The sequence below is a fragment of the Marmota flaviventris genome, chromosome 2, assembly GCF_047511675.1.
Source record: "Marmota flaviventris isolate mMarFla1 chromosome 2, mMarFla1.hap1, whole genome shotgun sequence".
NCBI lineage: Eukaryota > Metazoa > Chordata > Mammalia > Rodentia > Sciuridae > Marmota > Marmota flaviventris.
Window position 1 is genome coordinate 104,014,927 of NC_092499.1, and position 16,766 is coordinate 104,031,692.

The 16,766-nt window shown below is 32.6% G+C and overlaps 1 protein-coding gene across 10 annotated transcripts in view; it reads left to right on the forward strand.

Annotated features, from left to right (window-relative positions):
• Nucleotides 1–16,766, forward strand: part of Tcf12 (transcription factor 12) — a 348,998-nt gene that overhangs the window by 127,725 nt on the left and 204,507 nt on the right. For 9 of the 10 annotated variants that reach the window (XM_071608299.1, XM_071608302.1, XM_071608300.1 and 6 more), the window contains exon 4: nt 3,104–3,177. In XM_071608299.1, the coding sequence (XP_071464400.1) occupies nt 3,104–3,177 (74 nt within the window). Of the gene's footprint in view, nt 1–3,103; nt 3,178–10,655; nt 10,718–16,766 lie in introns of those variants that run through there. The other variant, XM_071608306.1, reaches the window with a different exon arrangement.

Below are 16,766 nucleotides of genomic sequence, written 5' to 3' on the forward strand. Positions count from 1 at the left end.
AAAAGATTTTAAAAGAAAAGGAACATTTAAATTTGTATATAAATTCTTGATTATCCTTTAAAAAAGAAACAGGACAGATTAACTTACCAGAAAGTTCTAACAGTACTCTAATTATGTCTATCATTCAGTTATTTCTAAGCCTTAGCCTTCTCTTAAATCTGTTATTTAAATCTGTAAAGGAGCTAACTTCTCTAAAATTGTTGAATTTACATGTCTGTACTAGACATGACAATGAAATAAAATATATGGGAATGATATATTTTCAGATATATCTTAACAGAAATGTTGCCCCTCCTCATCACTGTTTTGCAATTGTGGTGTGTTTACTTGTTTATCAGATTTTGACTGATTTGTATAATATCTATGTTAAGAAGTTCATCTTCTATGTTCAGTTTCTTTCTTCTACTTACCTTGGCCTTAGACTAAAGCTTTCAACGCTTTATTATTCTTGTCATATTTCTGTGTTTATACATCTATTGTCTTCAGTAAAAAAAGAGTCATTGATACAAAAAGATGACTCGTGTCTTTGTCAGTGCCAGCCACGACCATTTACTTGGAGTCTGAATATGTTAACAATAAAAGTACAGAGCTCTGACTTTAAAACCTAGACAGATCTTTGTTATTTTATAGCATCCTCTAAGCCCTTTGCCACATCCAAGAGCAGTGATATGTAGTGTTCTTTAGCTGTTGGCTCAATTACCTAATTAATAACCATTTTATTTAATTAATGTTCATGTTTCTCTGTGGAAGGAATTGGCGCCACTTAATAAACAGAATATGTGGTTTCAGAGAATTTCATCTCTTTTAAATTTTGCCTGAGATTTATCTGTCGCTAGCACCCACCTTTTTTGTATTTTCTTTTACAAAATGTTTTCAACATAATGTGGAAGTCTCATGTATTAATCATGCTATAAGAAAATTCAGTCATACAATGAATCAATTGTGGTCTGATTGTTTTCATTAGAATGGGACTAATCAAAATAAGTTTTTATTATACAATCAATGAAAGTGTGGTATTTTTGCATATAATTTTCATAAAATTAGTTGCAGTTTTATATACCATTATAATGTAGGTAAATAGTTTTGTAGGTAAATAGAAGCTTTTGTTTTTTGATTAGGTCTTATAGGAATTCTATCTGCCACTCTGTAGTGTTGGTTACAAAGAAAATGTTTGGTACATAGTTCATAGGTAACCGGTGATACTGGAAAGATGATCACAAAGTGTTTTTTACATGACACTTTCCAAGTTAGTAGATGCTTTCTTAAAATTTGAAACTTTAATAAGAAAGTTTCTCCAAGAATGAACAGAACATTCTAAATTTTTATACATAATTTCTGTTTTCAAATATTCTGGTTCACTTGAAATTGTACCAGGAATATTATCTATACACAAATCACCTTTATCTACAGAGGATACATTATTCCAAGGCCAAATTCTGTACACACTTATTTTCCATATACATAAAACCTATGAGAGGGTTGAATTTTTAAGTTGGGCACAGTGAGAGATTACAGTAACCAATAATAAAATAGAGCAATTATAATAGATATATTTGTAATAAAAGTTAATTAATTTTTTATTGTAGAATTTTCCATTTATTATTTTGAAATTGTAGTTTGCCAGGGTAAGTGAAACCTTGGACATAGAGAACTACTGCATGCAACACTATGTTTTCTCTTTAACTCTTTAACATGATTTAACAGTTCTTGGTTGTTTTTTTTTTTAATCACTTGCTACAAGAAGTATAGACATAAACAAGAATAGAGTTCTAAGAACTGAATTCTTATTAATTAGGATGCTCTGCTTTGGAAACTCTCACCCCCTTTTTCTGTTATTTTTATTTTATTTTATTTTTTAATGTTGTAGTTGGACGTAGTATCTTTATTTCTATTCATTCATTCATTCATTCATTTATTTTTATGTGGTGCTGAGGATTGAACCCAGCGCCTCACATGTGTTAGGCGCGCTCTACCGCTGAGCCACAACCTTGTTACCCATCCCTTCATTTGATAATTCTGTCCTATAAAAGAACTTTGGGAACCATGGCAAGTTACCAGAGAGATTGTGGCATTTTATTTACCCTACACCACAATTTCACCTAAATTGCAGAGGCTTTCCAGGAATGTTCTGAAAGAGAAAGAGGTCCTAAATAAATTTACTAGAGTATTGTCATTGTAACACCTTGATTTTCACATGCACAAATGAAGCAAAGCCAGTGTTTTATATTTATCTTAGTAAAAAGCTCAATTTGGGATTAGGGAATATACCCTCCTAGGAATCAAAGATATGAAAGACTGGATATGAAAGACTAGAATTATCAAAAAAGAAAAGGCAGAAGTGTCAAGTTAGGAGATCTTCAACTCCTCCAACTTCATCTGGGGACTGATGGGGAGGTAAAATAATGGAACCCAAGCTTCAGAAGGTGGATTAAGAAACAAAGAATTGTTTTTTTAGTGATGGTCACTGATCCTTTCTCACAAAGTGGTTCTGCTTATTTGGAATTAGATTGTGTGTAATTTTAGAGAACATTAAAGTGTTACCAACAAAATTACTAGGGTAAGTTGTCATGTTTTTGATTAGTTTTGATATACCTAATGTTGATTTGATATGGTTTGATATAGTTTGCCTTAATTTGATATCTCTAGTAAGGAATATCTGATCACTGATCTGATAGAAATGAATTTTATAAAATTGATATTTGTTTGACTTGCTTCATTCATATTTTTGTGGTTTAGGAACTAAAGTTTCATATTTTCATGTAGGCAGTACTAAGCTAGAAGAAGTTTAGAATCTACTTATAGGAGTATGAGTGGATGGGAACAGAAATGGAGAAGTCTAGAATGTTAAAATATCCAAAGAAATATTTTAGTTCTGAAATTCCATAATTACACAGGGTATTGCTTAGAGAATACTGGAATAGTGATGAAGGAACTCTGAAGTAACATCTTCTTCAGATTCCTAGGGCAAGGATTGATATTCAGCTAGTTCCATAAAAATGCAAGTATACTTACCGAATGTGAATTATTCTCTGCTATACCATACAAAAAACATCCACCAAAATATCTTTTTGGAATTATATATTTTACTTTTTTCTTTCCTTAGGTATGGATGAACGTGGAGGTACAACATCTTGGGGAACAGGTGGTCAACCAAGCCCCTCCTATGACTCATCTAGAGTAAGTTTTCTTATTGACTCTTTTTTGGGCCAGTACTGGGGTTTGAATAACCAGAGTCTTGTAGGTGCTTAGGCAAGCACTAGTTCACTGAACTGTATCCCTAGGTTTTTTTTTTTTTTTTTTTAATTTTGAGACGTGGTTTCAGTAAATTGCTGAGGATGACCTTGATCTTGTGGTTCTCCTGCCTCAGCCTCCTTATTAGCTGGGATTACAGGCATGCACTACCAGGCTGGCTCTTATTAATTCTTGAATAGAAGGGTAAAGATAATTTGAATAAGTAATTTCTTTGCTATGTGAACTCTTAGATAAATGAAGATAATTTATTTTCATGAAGATAGACTACTCAGTCGCTTCACTATAGACTTAATTCTTATTAAAAACTGTCATACTTTGGGGATTTATTGTATTTTGTGTTATTTCTGTATTTGAACTTGCCTGCAGTACTCCTCATGAAATCTAGAGGAGCTCAGAGTGCCTCATTGTATTTATATAGTCGTGTTTCTTTGTGCTAATTTGATTTGAGAAATGGCATTAGCTTTCAGAGCACAGGCTTTCAGCCTCTCCTCTTTTAGTCTTATTCCACTTGCCACCAGCTATTTCTGTGAGGAACTGTACAGCCCCATCTCTTAGAAAGATATCAAAACAGAGACGACATTTTTTTGGTTGACAATTAAGAGAAAATAAGACCAAGCTAATACTGTTCTACATACAGAAAGTTCAAAGATTAGAACCTTTTTTACAGAAACAAACAGAAATCTCAAAAAAAAAAAGGAAAATGAAAAATTAGATCAAAGAATTTCAATGAAATTATGCACTGTGTTCCCAGACTCACTAGTAAACTGGTGAGTTTAAGAGATAATGTCCCAAAAGGCCATATTTAAATGAATAATGAACTATTTCTTATTTCTCTCAGAATTAACCAAGAGAAGATAAATGGGCATAAAATTTATCAGTTCTTAGCCCTTGAAGTGAATTGGTTTAAATAGAACTAAAACTGAATGTGTGATTGGAGTTCATAGTCTCAGAATGGATTATAGCCTTTTGCACTGAAAATGCTCTGTTAAAGTACTTCTTAAAATATGAGGTTTTGCTGTTGTATTTGGTCATAGTATGTTTTATTTAAATACTTTGTGAAGAACTGGATTCGTTATGTGGAATCTTAGAGACTGCAAAACATAGGATTTTAAGTTTTTCCTTTGGGAATCAGTGGCTGAGAAATCTACACTGCAGTGTAAAGAGCCTGTGCTGCCTATCTGAAGACTTGGATTTTACTGTTGACATCACTATTAACTAACCAAAATTTAATCTTGGACACATTATTATTATTGGGGATTGTTAACCAGATGGATATACACATTTCTTTCCACCTTTAAAAGTTTATGATACTTTGAATAATATTGTGAATAAAAGAGGTAGGTTTCCTGTTTAGATTTTGGAAATAACAGCTTTATTTGGTGGGGAATTGACAATATGCTATTTATTAATATTAGAATATTTTCTTTCAAAGGCTTGAGTTACTGTGTAATAATAGGTTATTTCTTAGAGTGCTTTAAGTGGTGCATTTGTATTTGATATTCATTTCCTTCTCAAAGTTTTTTGTTTTTCTACTTGAGCACTATATAGGATTTTAAAAGAACATAATAATGTATCTAAACATTTATGTAACTTGTGATCCTGGAATTAAGTTTGGCTTCAGAGATGGGATCCAGATCTGCCTCTCTTCTTGCTTTTTGATTTATAGGTTAGATGTGTAATGCTGTCTTTTATTCCTACTTTTTTTTTTTTGAGTATAGGTTATTTGCAGTGCAATGTTAGAATTGATTATATAGTGAAGTAGTTTTCTATTAAGAAAAAAAAAAAGATTAGTCTTTAGGTATTCCCAGCCTACTGTACAACCTTATTTGTATTTCACCTTGTTTATTTGAGTGATCAAATAGGATGATGATCCAGTGCTATCCTTCTTTATTTTTGTTCCTACTGAAATCCACTTTTCCACCAATTTCCCTCCTTTTATTGTGGTCACAGTCTGACCCTAAAATGATTTAGTGAGCTAATGAAAAAGCCACGTTGTTTGTTTGCTTGTTTTTGTTTTCTGAATCCAGTTTTAAACTTTCTTCCCCCTTTAACTCTTCTCCCCCAGAGAGATACTCATGGTTACTTTTGAAGCTTCCCTCAGGACTACTTTTTATAGGAAGATTATCAACTTTTAGTGTTTCATCATTAGATACTGTTTACTGTCATCACCATGTTTTTCATAATTTTAAGAATAAATGGTTATAATCATGTTAATAAAACTCTAATTTGTCCAAAGTAATTCATTCTTCTGCCTATTTTATCATGTTGAGGTTTTTAAATTCCTGTTTTATATTTTAGTACATTGAGGTTTTTAAATTCAGAAATAAATATTAGATGTTGGCTAAAACCAAATTTTGATATACTACTAGTAAAATAGTCAACTCAATGTAAACTTTAACAAAATTACAAATACTTTTTAAAAAATCATGTGAAAAAATTAATTTAGAGTTCATTATATTGTATTGACTGTACATTCTATTACAGAAAATTGCATTGTTTAAAATTGAGTCAAAATTGATTCGATTTTCATTAATATCACTGAATAGAAAATTTTGTTATTTTAGTTTTCATAAAATTTGAAGGGCCTGGTATACAAAAATAGTACTGAAAAAACTACAGAGTACTTGGATGGAGTTATGAAACACGCTTTTGATTTACATGGATTAAACTATATAAGCTGCTGTTTTTCCCCCTTTTGGCCCAATTCAATGCTATAAGAGAAAAAGAATGATTTTTTTTTTTGCAGTAATGTAAAACTGTATTTGGCACATGAGCCCTATTAATACTGTATGTCATGTACATAGTTGTATAGAAGGGGCTATACAAAATCATGTAGGTTGAATTTAATATTTATTTAACAGCTTTTCAAAGGAAATCTTTGTGTGCACCATACATAGGTCCTAAATTTACCATATAGATACTAAATTTAAATCTGATTCTAAGATATTTTTCTAGAATAGTAGACTTGTGCACATGAGCTCCAGAAAAGTCAAGTAGTGAAGAGGCACAGATTTTTCTTTGGTATATTAGTCTTACATCCCTTCTCTGAGCATGGAAAAGTCACTTCAGCAGCTCTCCAGTTAGCTGTGGCTATCCCTCTTTTTACCAAATGCACCAGAAGTAGCCTCACAGTGTAGATGAAGAGGTAGTTAAATATCTGGTCATTAGAAATATCCACACAGAACCATTTAGTGAAGAGATTTTATGAGGTAGACAAGAAATATAAAGTGTTTTTAGAAGAAATAATAGACATATTCAGCTTTCTTGGGAAAAAGTCATGATCAAGGTACACTTGATCTTAGCCAACAGGCCGAGAAGTGATCATGATCAAGGTAAAGCATCAGAGACAAATGAAGGATTTAAGTCTAAGGTAGTATAGAGAGGGCAAAAAGAAATTTATTTGATGAGTTTGTCCCCTTCCTTTCTTATCCTTTAGTGCAAAGAAATGCTTTCTATATTTGCTATTGTACCAGGTATAAAAGCCAAATGTAGCATAATTTTTCATTTTTTTTAAATACAAAGAAATGATGACTTATTCTAGATTCAGATTTTTCTCCCTCTTGCTACCAGGGTGATTCTGACAAGTTATTTAAATCCACTGTACCTTAGTATATTTATCTGTGAAATGGCATAATGATATCTACTTCATAAGGTTGTTTTGAGTATTAAATGAAACAATATACATAAAGTGCTTAGATCAGTGTCTGGTACATAGTGCTATGCGAGTGTTGGTTTTAAAACTGTTTCTCAAAATTTGTTAGATCTATATATAACAATTACATAAATGTAAATGAAATGAGTACATTTGCAGATATACTATATTTTAAGTGTAATGACTGAGAACTATTTGCTCAATTAGTCTTACTTAATATACTTTAATTTCTTTAGATCTATAAAGGACAAAAATAAAATCAATTTTTCTTCCCATACAATTGCTCACTTCTTTTTTGGGGGGAAGCAAAAACTTCTTGCTATTCAACTTTGATATAAGAGTTTTTGTGTCTGCCTGATATGATGTTTTATACATAATGTGTGCTGTATATGTGTTTGCTGAATATAATCAAATTGGGGAATAATGATTATATTTACTAGGGTAATTGGATTTGGAGATTAAGGAAGGAAAATTTTAAAATTGACTTAAGATGATGAAGTTTGATGTAGATGATAGTAATATTGATGGTAGTAAGACATTTGTCCGTGTTTATGCATTGTTGTCCCTATGGTGATTCTACTTAGAAAAGAATTTCATTTAAGATCAAAGGTAATGGATACTTTTATGTGATCTTAGAGAAGTTACTTTACCTCTCTGGGTTTAAATTTTTTATCTCTAAAATTATGATAATTTTACACATATCTTGTACAGTTTTAGTGAAGGTGAAATATAATAATAGCTATTAAATATTTCACTATTGATACTAAATGGAAGCTGCTTATTATTAATATTACCAGTGTTATCAACAAATATCTAATAATTTAATGTACATTTTCAAGGCTATATTTCCTGATATGTCTGATCTTTTAAGTCAATGGACATTTCAAGGGACTGTGTTGTCTTAGTTTCTCTGCCCTCTTAGCAATGTTACCATTAACCTAGATCAAGCTCTAAAGAAAGAGGCGTTTTCTGTTGTTATTCTTTTCTAAAATATCAAGTTTTTCATTCCTTCATTTAAAAGGTAACCTTCAGTTTGCTGGTAGTAAAGTACTCAGTGATTATATTTATAGGTGCCATCAGGGATCAGGAATTGGCATTCATTTTCTTTTTGTGATAAGGTTTGCAGACTAAAAGTCATTTGTATTTTTGCTCTTTCTTCCCTGTGCATTTTGCAGTATTATAGAGTTTTCAAAGATGAAAGGATGTTAGTTAATCTGTTTATACTCAGTCCCTTTATATCATAGATGAGGAAACCAAGATTTGGAGAGTTTGAGATTTGTGCTAGTTCCACAAAATACATGAGATCTGGATAGCTGTATGACTATTTAATGACAGCTTCTGACGTAGAACTCAGACACTGAATATTATGCTAGTGTATTTTAATCTTCTTACCTTAGTAGCTCCCAAGTCAAAGAACTGGCCTAAATATTCTGCCATATTCTGAAGGAGTGGGAGAGGAGAAAGGTGAAAAAAAGAAGAGGATCTGCTGCTGGTGAAAGAGGATATGGGGAATGATATGATAGAAAAATTTTCCTAGCAAGTATAGTGTATTGTGAGGTAAAATAAAATTTAAAGACTAAGCGTTAAAATTGATCGAACTGATTGATGGAGAATCAATGTCTATTTCTGGTATTCCTAATTCTTCCCTTTTTGGCTCTGACCAAGTTATTTCTGTTTAGCCCAATGCCCCACCCCCACCCCATGCCTATCCATTGATAGAAATGTCATGGGTACTAATTATTTCACTACAATTCTGGACTTATGCCTGTTAGCGAAGAAGGAGAAACTGCCAGTGACATGGTAATGAATTGGCTTTAAAATACTTCATTTAGCTGATGTATATGACTCAGCACAAAAGGATTTTAAATAAGTAGATATATTTTGAGGACTTTCATTTTAATACTTGCTGTGACTTCTGCTACTTTCAGCAATGAAAGAATGCCAGGGTTCAGCTTATTTAACAGCACCAGCCACGGTTGCTTCACAGAACATTTATCAGGAACACACATGGATGGCAACCTGATAGACCAGATCAGCTAGAAAATGAAAATGCGAGGTTAGAAAGACTTTGGAGGTGGTCCAGTATTCTTAATTTTGTATATAAAGCCATACATTGGGAACTTGGGATGAAGAAAACAAAAAATAAAAACTAAAGTAAGAATATAGTTTTCAGATTCTGTGGAAACTAAAATTAAGTGTGTAAGGTTATCTGGATGAGATGAATGTTGTTTGTCTTGCACTTCCTGGACATTTCTGCCACATGTGGCTAAAGGGAACTTTAATTTTGATTAGTGCTCCTTCCTTTCTTAGCAGGTATTCAATATCTTTTCATCATGTGCAAGAGCTTTGCCAAGAGCCACTCCATAGTTTGTAGATAGAGAGCTAGATGTGGGATAATAGAGCCTTGGCTTCCTTCATATACTATCTATAAAACATACAGAGGTCATTCTGACCTCAGTAAGGATTATACTGGCTGGAATTTTGGATTGACCAGTTGAGTCGTTCGTTTACATTTGACAGCAGAGGCCATCGGAATTTCTAGGGATGAAGGAATATGTTTTCCTCTCCCATTGGAGCGCAGTGGTATGAAAATCTCCCTTACAAATAAGGATATTGATAAGTGTCTGCTTTTAAGAAATTTTTGCTTCCCCAATTTTAAGATTCTGAGATTATTAAATGTATTCAGTTTTTGAAATATTAAAGGTAAAGAAATACATACATATTTTGGAGTTCAGGAAATATACTTAGAAAAAAAGTCATGTTTACCTAAGGAGTTACACTTTAAAGCTTAAATTCTTCTAAGACAGCAATGGAAGAGCTATTATATGTAGTGAATAATGAATTACCAAAATAATGTCATTGGTATTTGAGGTGGGGGAGAGAGTACTTTGAGTTGTCAGAAAAGAGTTACTAGATAAGACAGTGGACATTTGGGTGAATAGAGGGGAGAGAAAGACAACTTTCTGGAAAGGTGCAATAAGAGGGACTCAAGGACAAAGGCCTCCAGTGACTAAACTCAGTATAGATTAAGTCAACTCATTCTGTCCATGAATGTTATGAGACTGGTAGCCTTTCTCTAGAAGAAATTGGCCTATCCTTCAGGGAGTAGGTAGCTAATTAAAAATAGACTTTTATTCAGGGAATGAATGAATGAAGAAGCATGGATGCAAAATGAAAGAATGACAAATTATAGGACAATGCAGAAATGTTAATTACATAAATCCATTTGTGTTGAACTTAAACTTAGATTAGGATGATAGGAGCCAGACTATAAAGGAATAGAAAGAAGAAAAATTTCACAAAGTAGGAAAATGAAAGTTGCCCCCGCCCCATACTAGGTGACTGGGAAAGATATAAAATCATTTAGATTCACTACTCCCACAGAAAGAGGATACCTGAATTAAACTTCCATTTTTTTTTTTTTTAAAGACTGTGGCAGGTTAGTTACAGTTATTTAAACAAATATCAGATTATTTGATTTTGATAAATAAAATTTACTTACAAGTGGGAAAATCTAATCATATGAACAAAAAATTGCTTTTATTGTCCCTTATTTGTCAGTATTCACGGGTAATAAAGTTTAGGATACCTTTAATATAGCATAGGTATTTTCTCCAGATTGTTTATTTGCTAATGTTTTATTTTTGAAGGGGAAAAAAGGTATAGTTTTTGTAGCTACTAGGAGTTCAAATGGAATAATTAGAAAGGACACACAAATTTTGAAATAGTATTTTATGCCTCTTGATCTCAGGTACAAAACACGAGATGAAGCAGTTAAATAGCAAAGCAAGACAGAAGGGACAGAGACTTAAAGTAAGTGTTTTCTATATATTGCATCTATGTTCCCATTAATCTCTGTTTTGTTATGTAACTGCTCCTTCAGAATGTTCTGAATGTGAAGAAAACTATGGGTAATAAAAGGGTGTATTTTAAAGTTAGGTTTAAATAAACCCATGAGAGTACGTATTTGTTACTCTTGGTGGTATTCAAAACAGCACCTACCTGTAAACTGTAATCTCTGTAATCTGTTTGTTCTTGGATAAGAAAAACGGGGTTATGATGATATGATGAGAGCACCTTTATATCTCTTGCCCACAGAAATCACAAACTGACTGGGTTACCCATTGTTCTGTTTTATTCCAGTAAAAATTGTTTTTTAGTGTCATCTTTATTCCTAGAGATAACAACTATTGAGATGCTCCATTTTAGATCTTTTCATAAAGAGCCTTTATGTTCATTTCTCCCCTTACTGTGAGTTTCACTTAATTTAGTATGCCTATACATCTGTATTAGGACCTATCTGGTCTTTACAGTTCTCTCTTTGTTTTCTCATTGTTTAGATTTTAAAGCTAACAAATAGAAATCATATCACATTACTCTTTGAATCTTTTTAATGTCCCTTCTTATAAATTGTTAAGTTCAGTCCTTCCCTCCCTCCCTCCCTTTTTTTAAGACCATTCCTTTAGTATTTTTCTGAGATTTCTTATCAGTAGAAATAAAATGCAGGAGATTCTGAATAGTATTTTTAAACCCACTTAACTTATTTTTATTAATAGTAATAATTATAACTAGCCTTTGTCACCATATACAGAGTTCACTTTCATGTGTTGCCTTCATTGATCTTTATACCAACTCATTGAGAAATCTTCATTTTAGACATGAGGCTCAGAGATATGCCTTACCAGAAAGGCATAAAAAGTCCCCGAAGCAGTTGTTATTCTTATTTGTCCAGGACTTTATGGAAAGATATTCTAGGAATTTTAAGATGATGATTCTACCAACTTTTCTTATAAGAATAATGTCCACATTTTATATGTAAAGCAAAACGACACAAGCCATTGAATGAATCAGATAGATTTGCTTCCAGGTTTTTTTTCTTATATTTAACTTGCATAAATTAATTTTTGAATCTCTCATTTCTCATCTACTAAGAGATTGGTCTCATGAGGAGTATGTGGAAATAAACTAGAGGAAGTTTTAAAAAATAAGTAGCACATATCTGGAATCTATAGGTGTGTATTCCTCTTTTTACCACCAGTCTCATGAAAAGGTACATATTCATTCTCTTTTAAAATCATATCGTGAATTTAAATGCCCAACAAGAAGTTCTATAATTAGGAAAAGTAGATTTCATTTATGAAATTAAAGCGATCAGAAAAGTTTATTGCATTACAGATTTTAGGAATTTGGACATTATTGGGAAAGCATAATGGGGCAACTTAGATTCTTAGAATGTACTTTATGACAGAATAAAGATTCGTACATTTTCAGTTCCTCAAATCTTTTTAAAAAAGAATATGTATCCCACAAGGTAGTTATGAAATTCAAATGAGCATATATATGTCAGAGGCTTAGCATGATCAATACATTTTAGTTCTTTATGTAATTACTTTTCTTGTCATATTCTCTGATAATTTTATTAGATTATAACAAGCTTGAAATGTTTCTCTTTGACATATTGAACTCATTCTTAAATCTTCATGTTATCAAATGAAATAATTTTAATGTGATTTTATATCATAATTAGTATGGTGCTTTGTATATGGAGCAGAATATATTCTTTGGTGTTTAGGAAATTATTCTGAATTTATTTGTGATTAAGCAATAAAGTACCAGCTGTCCTGTGTCAAATACAATAATGCGTAGCTTAATGGCGGGGGCATGTTTTAAGAAATGTGTTGTTAGGTGATTTCATCATTGTGTAAACGTCATAGAATATACTTACACAAGCCTCGATGGGATAGTCAGCTACACACTGAGGCTGTGTGAAATAGCCCATTGATTGTTCCTAGACTCCAAACCTCTACAGCATAATACAGTACTGAATATTGTAGGCAAGTGTACACAATGGCAAAAATTTGTTTATTAAAACATATTTAATAATAGAAAAAGTACAATAAAAAATATAGTAGAAAATGTAAATAATCCATCTTTATGGTGCCCCATACAGGACTTGTAGATACTTGGGGGTGAAGTCAGCCAGTGAGGGAGTGGTGAGTGAATGTAAAGGACTGAGACATTTAGACTTTCAACACATTATATACTTAGGTAACAACAATTTATAAAATTTGTTTTTCTTCAGCAATAAATTGACTTGAGCTTACTATACTTTTTCATGTAATAAACTTTAAAAAAACTTTTTGCTCTTTACTAATAACACTTAGCTTAAAACATATTGTATAATTGTACAAAAAATATTATCTTAATGTCTTCATCTTATAAGCATTTTATTTACAATTTATAATTAAAATATTAATATTAATTGTATAAATTATTTCACCATGGCATTTTCATACATACATATATCACGTGTTGATAATGTGTCCCCTCCCTTTTAACTTTAATTTGTTTTTTTTTAGTTGTAGGTAGATACAGTACCTTTATTTTATTTATTTATTTATATGTGATGCTGAGGATTGAACCCAGTGCCTCACATGTGCTAGGCAAGCACTTTATCACTGAACCACAACCCCAGCCCTCCTGTCTGCCCTCCTTTCTATCTTATACTCCCTCTGCTACTCTCTTAACACTTTCAGGGTTTTTTGGGGTTTTGTTTCTGTATTTTTTTTTTTAAGTTTCCACATATGAGAGAAAATACGTGATGCCTGTGTTTTCTGTGTCTAATTTCAGTCAACATGAGATCCTCCAGTTTTATTCATTTTCCTGTAAATGATGGAGATTTCATTCTTTGTGGATGAGTAAATATTGTGCATATATACCATATTTTTAAATCCATTCTTCTGTTGATGAGCATCTAGGCAGATTTCATATCTTGACTATTGTGAGTGGTGCTGCAATAAGCATGGGTATGCGGGTATCTCTTTTGTATGTTGACTTCATGTCCTGCAGACATATAACCAGAAGTAGTCAGGCTGGATCATATGGTAGTTCTTTTCTTAGTGTTTTGGAGACTTCATATTGTTTTCCATAGTAGCGGTACTAATTTACATTCCCATCAACAGTGCCTCAGTGTTCCTTTTTCCCACATCTTTGCCAGTATAAAATACATTACTTTTTACTTTTTAAACTTTGCTTAAAACTGTGATACAAGCACATACATGAGATTAGGCCTTTACAGAATCAGGATCATCCATATCATTGTCTTATTCCTTCATATCTTGTTTCCCTGGAAAGCCTGTAGGTCAATAACTTGCATGGTGCTGTCTTCTCTGGTAAGAATACTGCCTTCTCAAGTCCCTCCTGAAGGATATTCAAGGTGTTGCTCTTAAAAACAGGCCTATGGTGGTTTGCATTATGATTATTATGATTATTATTATTATTTATCATTAATTTACTTGAAAGAAGATACTACATCAGAAACATCTGCCTTTACTAAAATTTTTTTTATTGTAGTCTATGCTTTCAAACATTTTTAAGTACTCACTGAAGTCAGCAAAAAGCTTCTTCTAAGCCCTTCACAGTGAATGTTTTTGGTGGGTTCCTCTTTTTCTTCTGCAGTTTGCTTTTCTCTTGTCTCTTTAGCTGTGCATTCATTAGGCGGTAGTTATTTTTAGCTCCATTGTAATCTTGTTGGGACTAATGTAGTAGTTTGCAGAAGAATATTGTTGACTGAAAAGTCATTATATAGTGCATGACTATGTCTTCTCTACATTGGTGATACCACTATTTCTCATTGACTTTACTTTTTTCAGTTCTTGCTGTGTAAATATTTTTCTTGATTTCCCATTGACCTTACCTTACTTAGGTCCTTTCCCCTCAGTGTCTTTCTTCCCAAGTTGGAATTTTGCATTCTTCTTTTGAAGTTCTGTACTCTTACTTGTGGGCTCTTTATATAAAACTCCTTTGTTCTCCCTCTCCCATTGTTCGTGAATTATTTATTGAGATTCCACTATTTTCTAGTCACTGTAACTAGATGGGAAAGACAAAAATGATCAATTCATATTCCATCAGATTCCTAACATGTAAAAAATTACATTAATTAGATTAATGTTTTCTCAAACTGTGTTTAATAGGATATTAATAAACAATGTGCAAAGTTTGATAGTTCAAAATATTTATGTATTATTAGGTTAAAAGGAAATTAAATGGATTCCTTTGTCATTAGATTTCTCAGTTCTTAAAAAGTATTGCAAAGGGAGTGCTCTTTCTCATGGAAATAACAGAGATTGTTGTAGTACCCAGTGATGAGAGTTACTTCATGAGGGTGGTCCAGAGAGAATAGAAGCAATACTGGCTTAGGAAAGCTGCCAGATATATTTTATAGGAAGTGGAAAATGAAAATCTGTTTTGCAGTACAAGGAACAGTGGATTGGACAAGTGAATATAGTCAAATGGGTTACTTATTCTGGGCATCAGATTCCTAACAGATAAGACAAAAACATTTAATAAAATTAATGGTTTCTCAAACTATCCTTAGTAGGATATTAATAAACAATGTACAAAGCTTCATGGTCCAGAAATTTTAGTGAAACAAAAACTAAATGGATTTTTTTGTCATTAGATTTCTCAGTATTTAACAAGTTATTGTAAATTATCCATTTTCAAGAAACGAATAGAATATACTTCCCACATTCTTCTATTTGTAGAATTACCTCTGTGTCACCTGTGAATTGAGTTTGACTGCAGTAGCATTCTCAAAGAAATAGTAAAATTAGATGCCGCATTCTGGCTGGGCACAAATGCCGCGGTCTGGCTGGGCACACAATCACGAGCCACCACACAGCTTGTAGATTCAAACAGCAACTCTTTATTCCCAAACTCACACCAGCCGTCTACAATCACGTTCTGGGGAAATCCACATTCTCAGCCCAAATTCACGTTCTCTGCCCAAATCCACATCCACTGGGCTTCTATCTCCAAAAATATACTGTCTGAATCCCGTGAGAACTCAAGGGGAACTCAGGCAGCAGGATACGCCCTATTCCCGGGAGGAATAATCTTAAACCTTAAACCTGGAACCTAAACTGGGAACGCCCTAAACACGATTATCTTAAAACCGGGAACACCCTAATCTGCCTTGGTCCTTGAGCAAAGTCACCTACATTCAATGTCGCTGCAACATGTCAGCAACATGGGGTACGCTGGCAAGGAAATTGTCATACCTACTTGGCTAATGGCTCCCAGCAATTAGACAATGTAAATGTTTAACTCTTAATTTAGGTCTATGATCGATTTCCATTTTTCTATAACCATGTGAGGGAACTAAGTTTATTTTGTATAATGCTATTCATTTTTGCTAGCACCATTGTTGAAAGAATTGCCCTTTTCTACCCACTAAATTTTCTTCTTATCTCTGCTGAAAATCAAATGGCCATACAGGTGAAGGTCAATTTCTAGGTTCTCAATTCCATTCTTCACATTTATACCATAATCTCTTGGTGAATATATCTTTACAATAAATCTTGATAATCAGGTAGTTTAAGCCTTCCAACCTTCTTATCCTGTTCCAACCTTCTTATCCTGTTTTAAAATTGGGAGATCTTGGTTCTTTGCATGTAAGTTCTTTATTCTACTTTTCACATTCATACCATAATCTCATGGTGAAAGTACCTTTACAATATATCTTGATAACCAGGTAGTTTAAGCCTTCTAACTTTCTTATCCTATTTTAAAATTGGGCTGTTGTAGTTTTTCTGTATATAAATTGAAAAATTTAAACCGTTATATCAGTTCCTACAAAACTTCTAGGAATTTGGTTGGGATTGCATTAAATTTATACATCATTTTGAGGGTAATTGACATCTTACAGTATGGACTCTTTTAACCTGTAAAATATATCTCTATATTTAAGCCTTCTTTAATTTCTCTTAGTAGTAATGTGTTATAGTTTCAGTGAATAGGTCTTGCACATATTCCTTTCGGTTTTTTAATGAATACTTCATAATTTTTGATGCTATAGTAA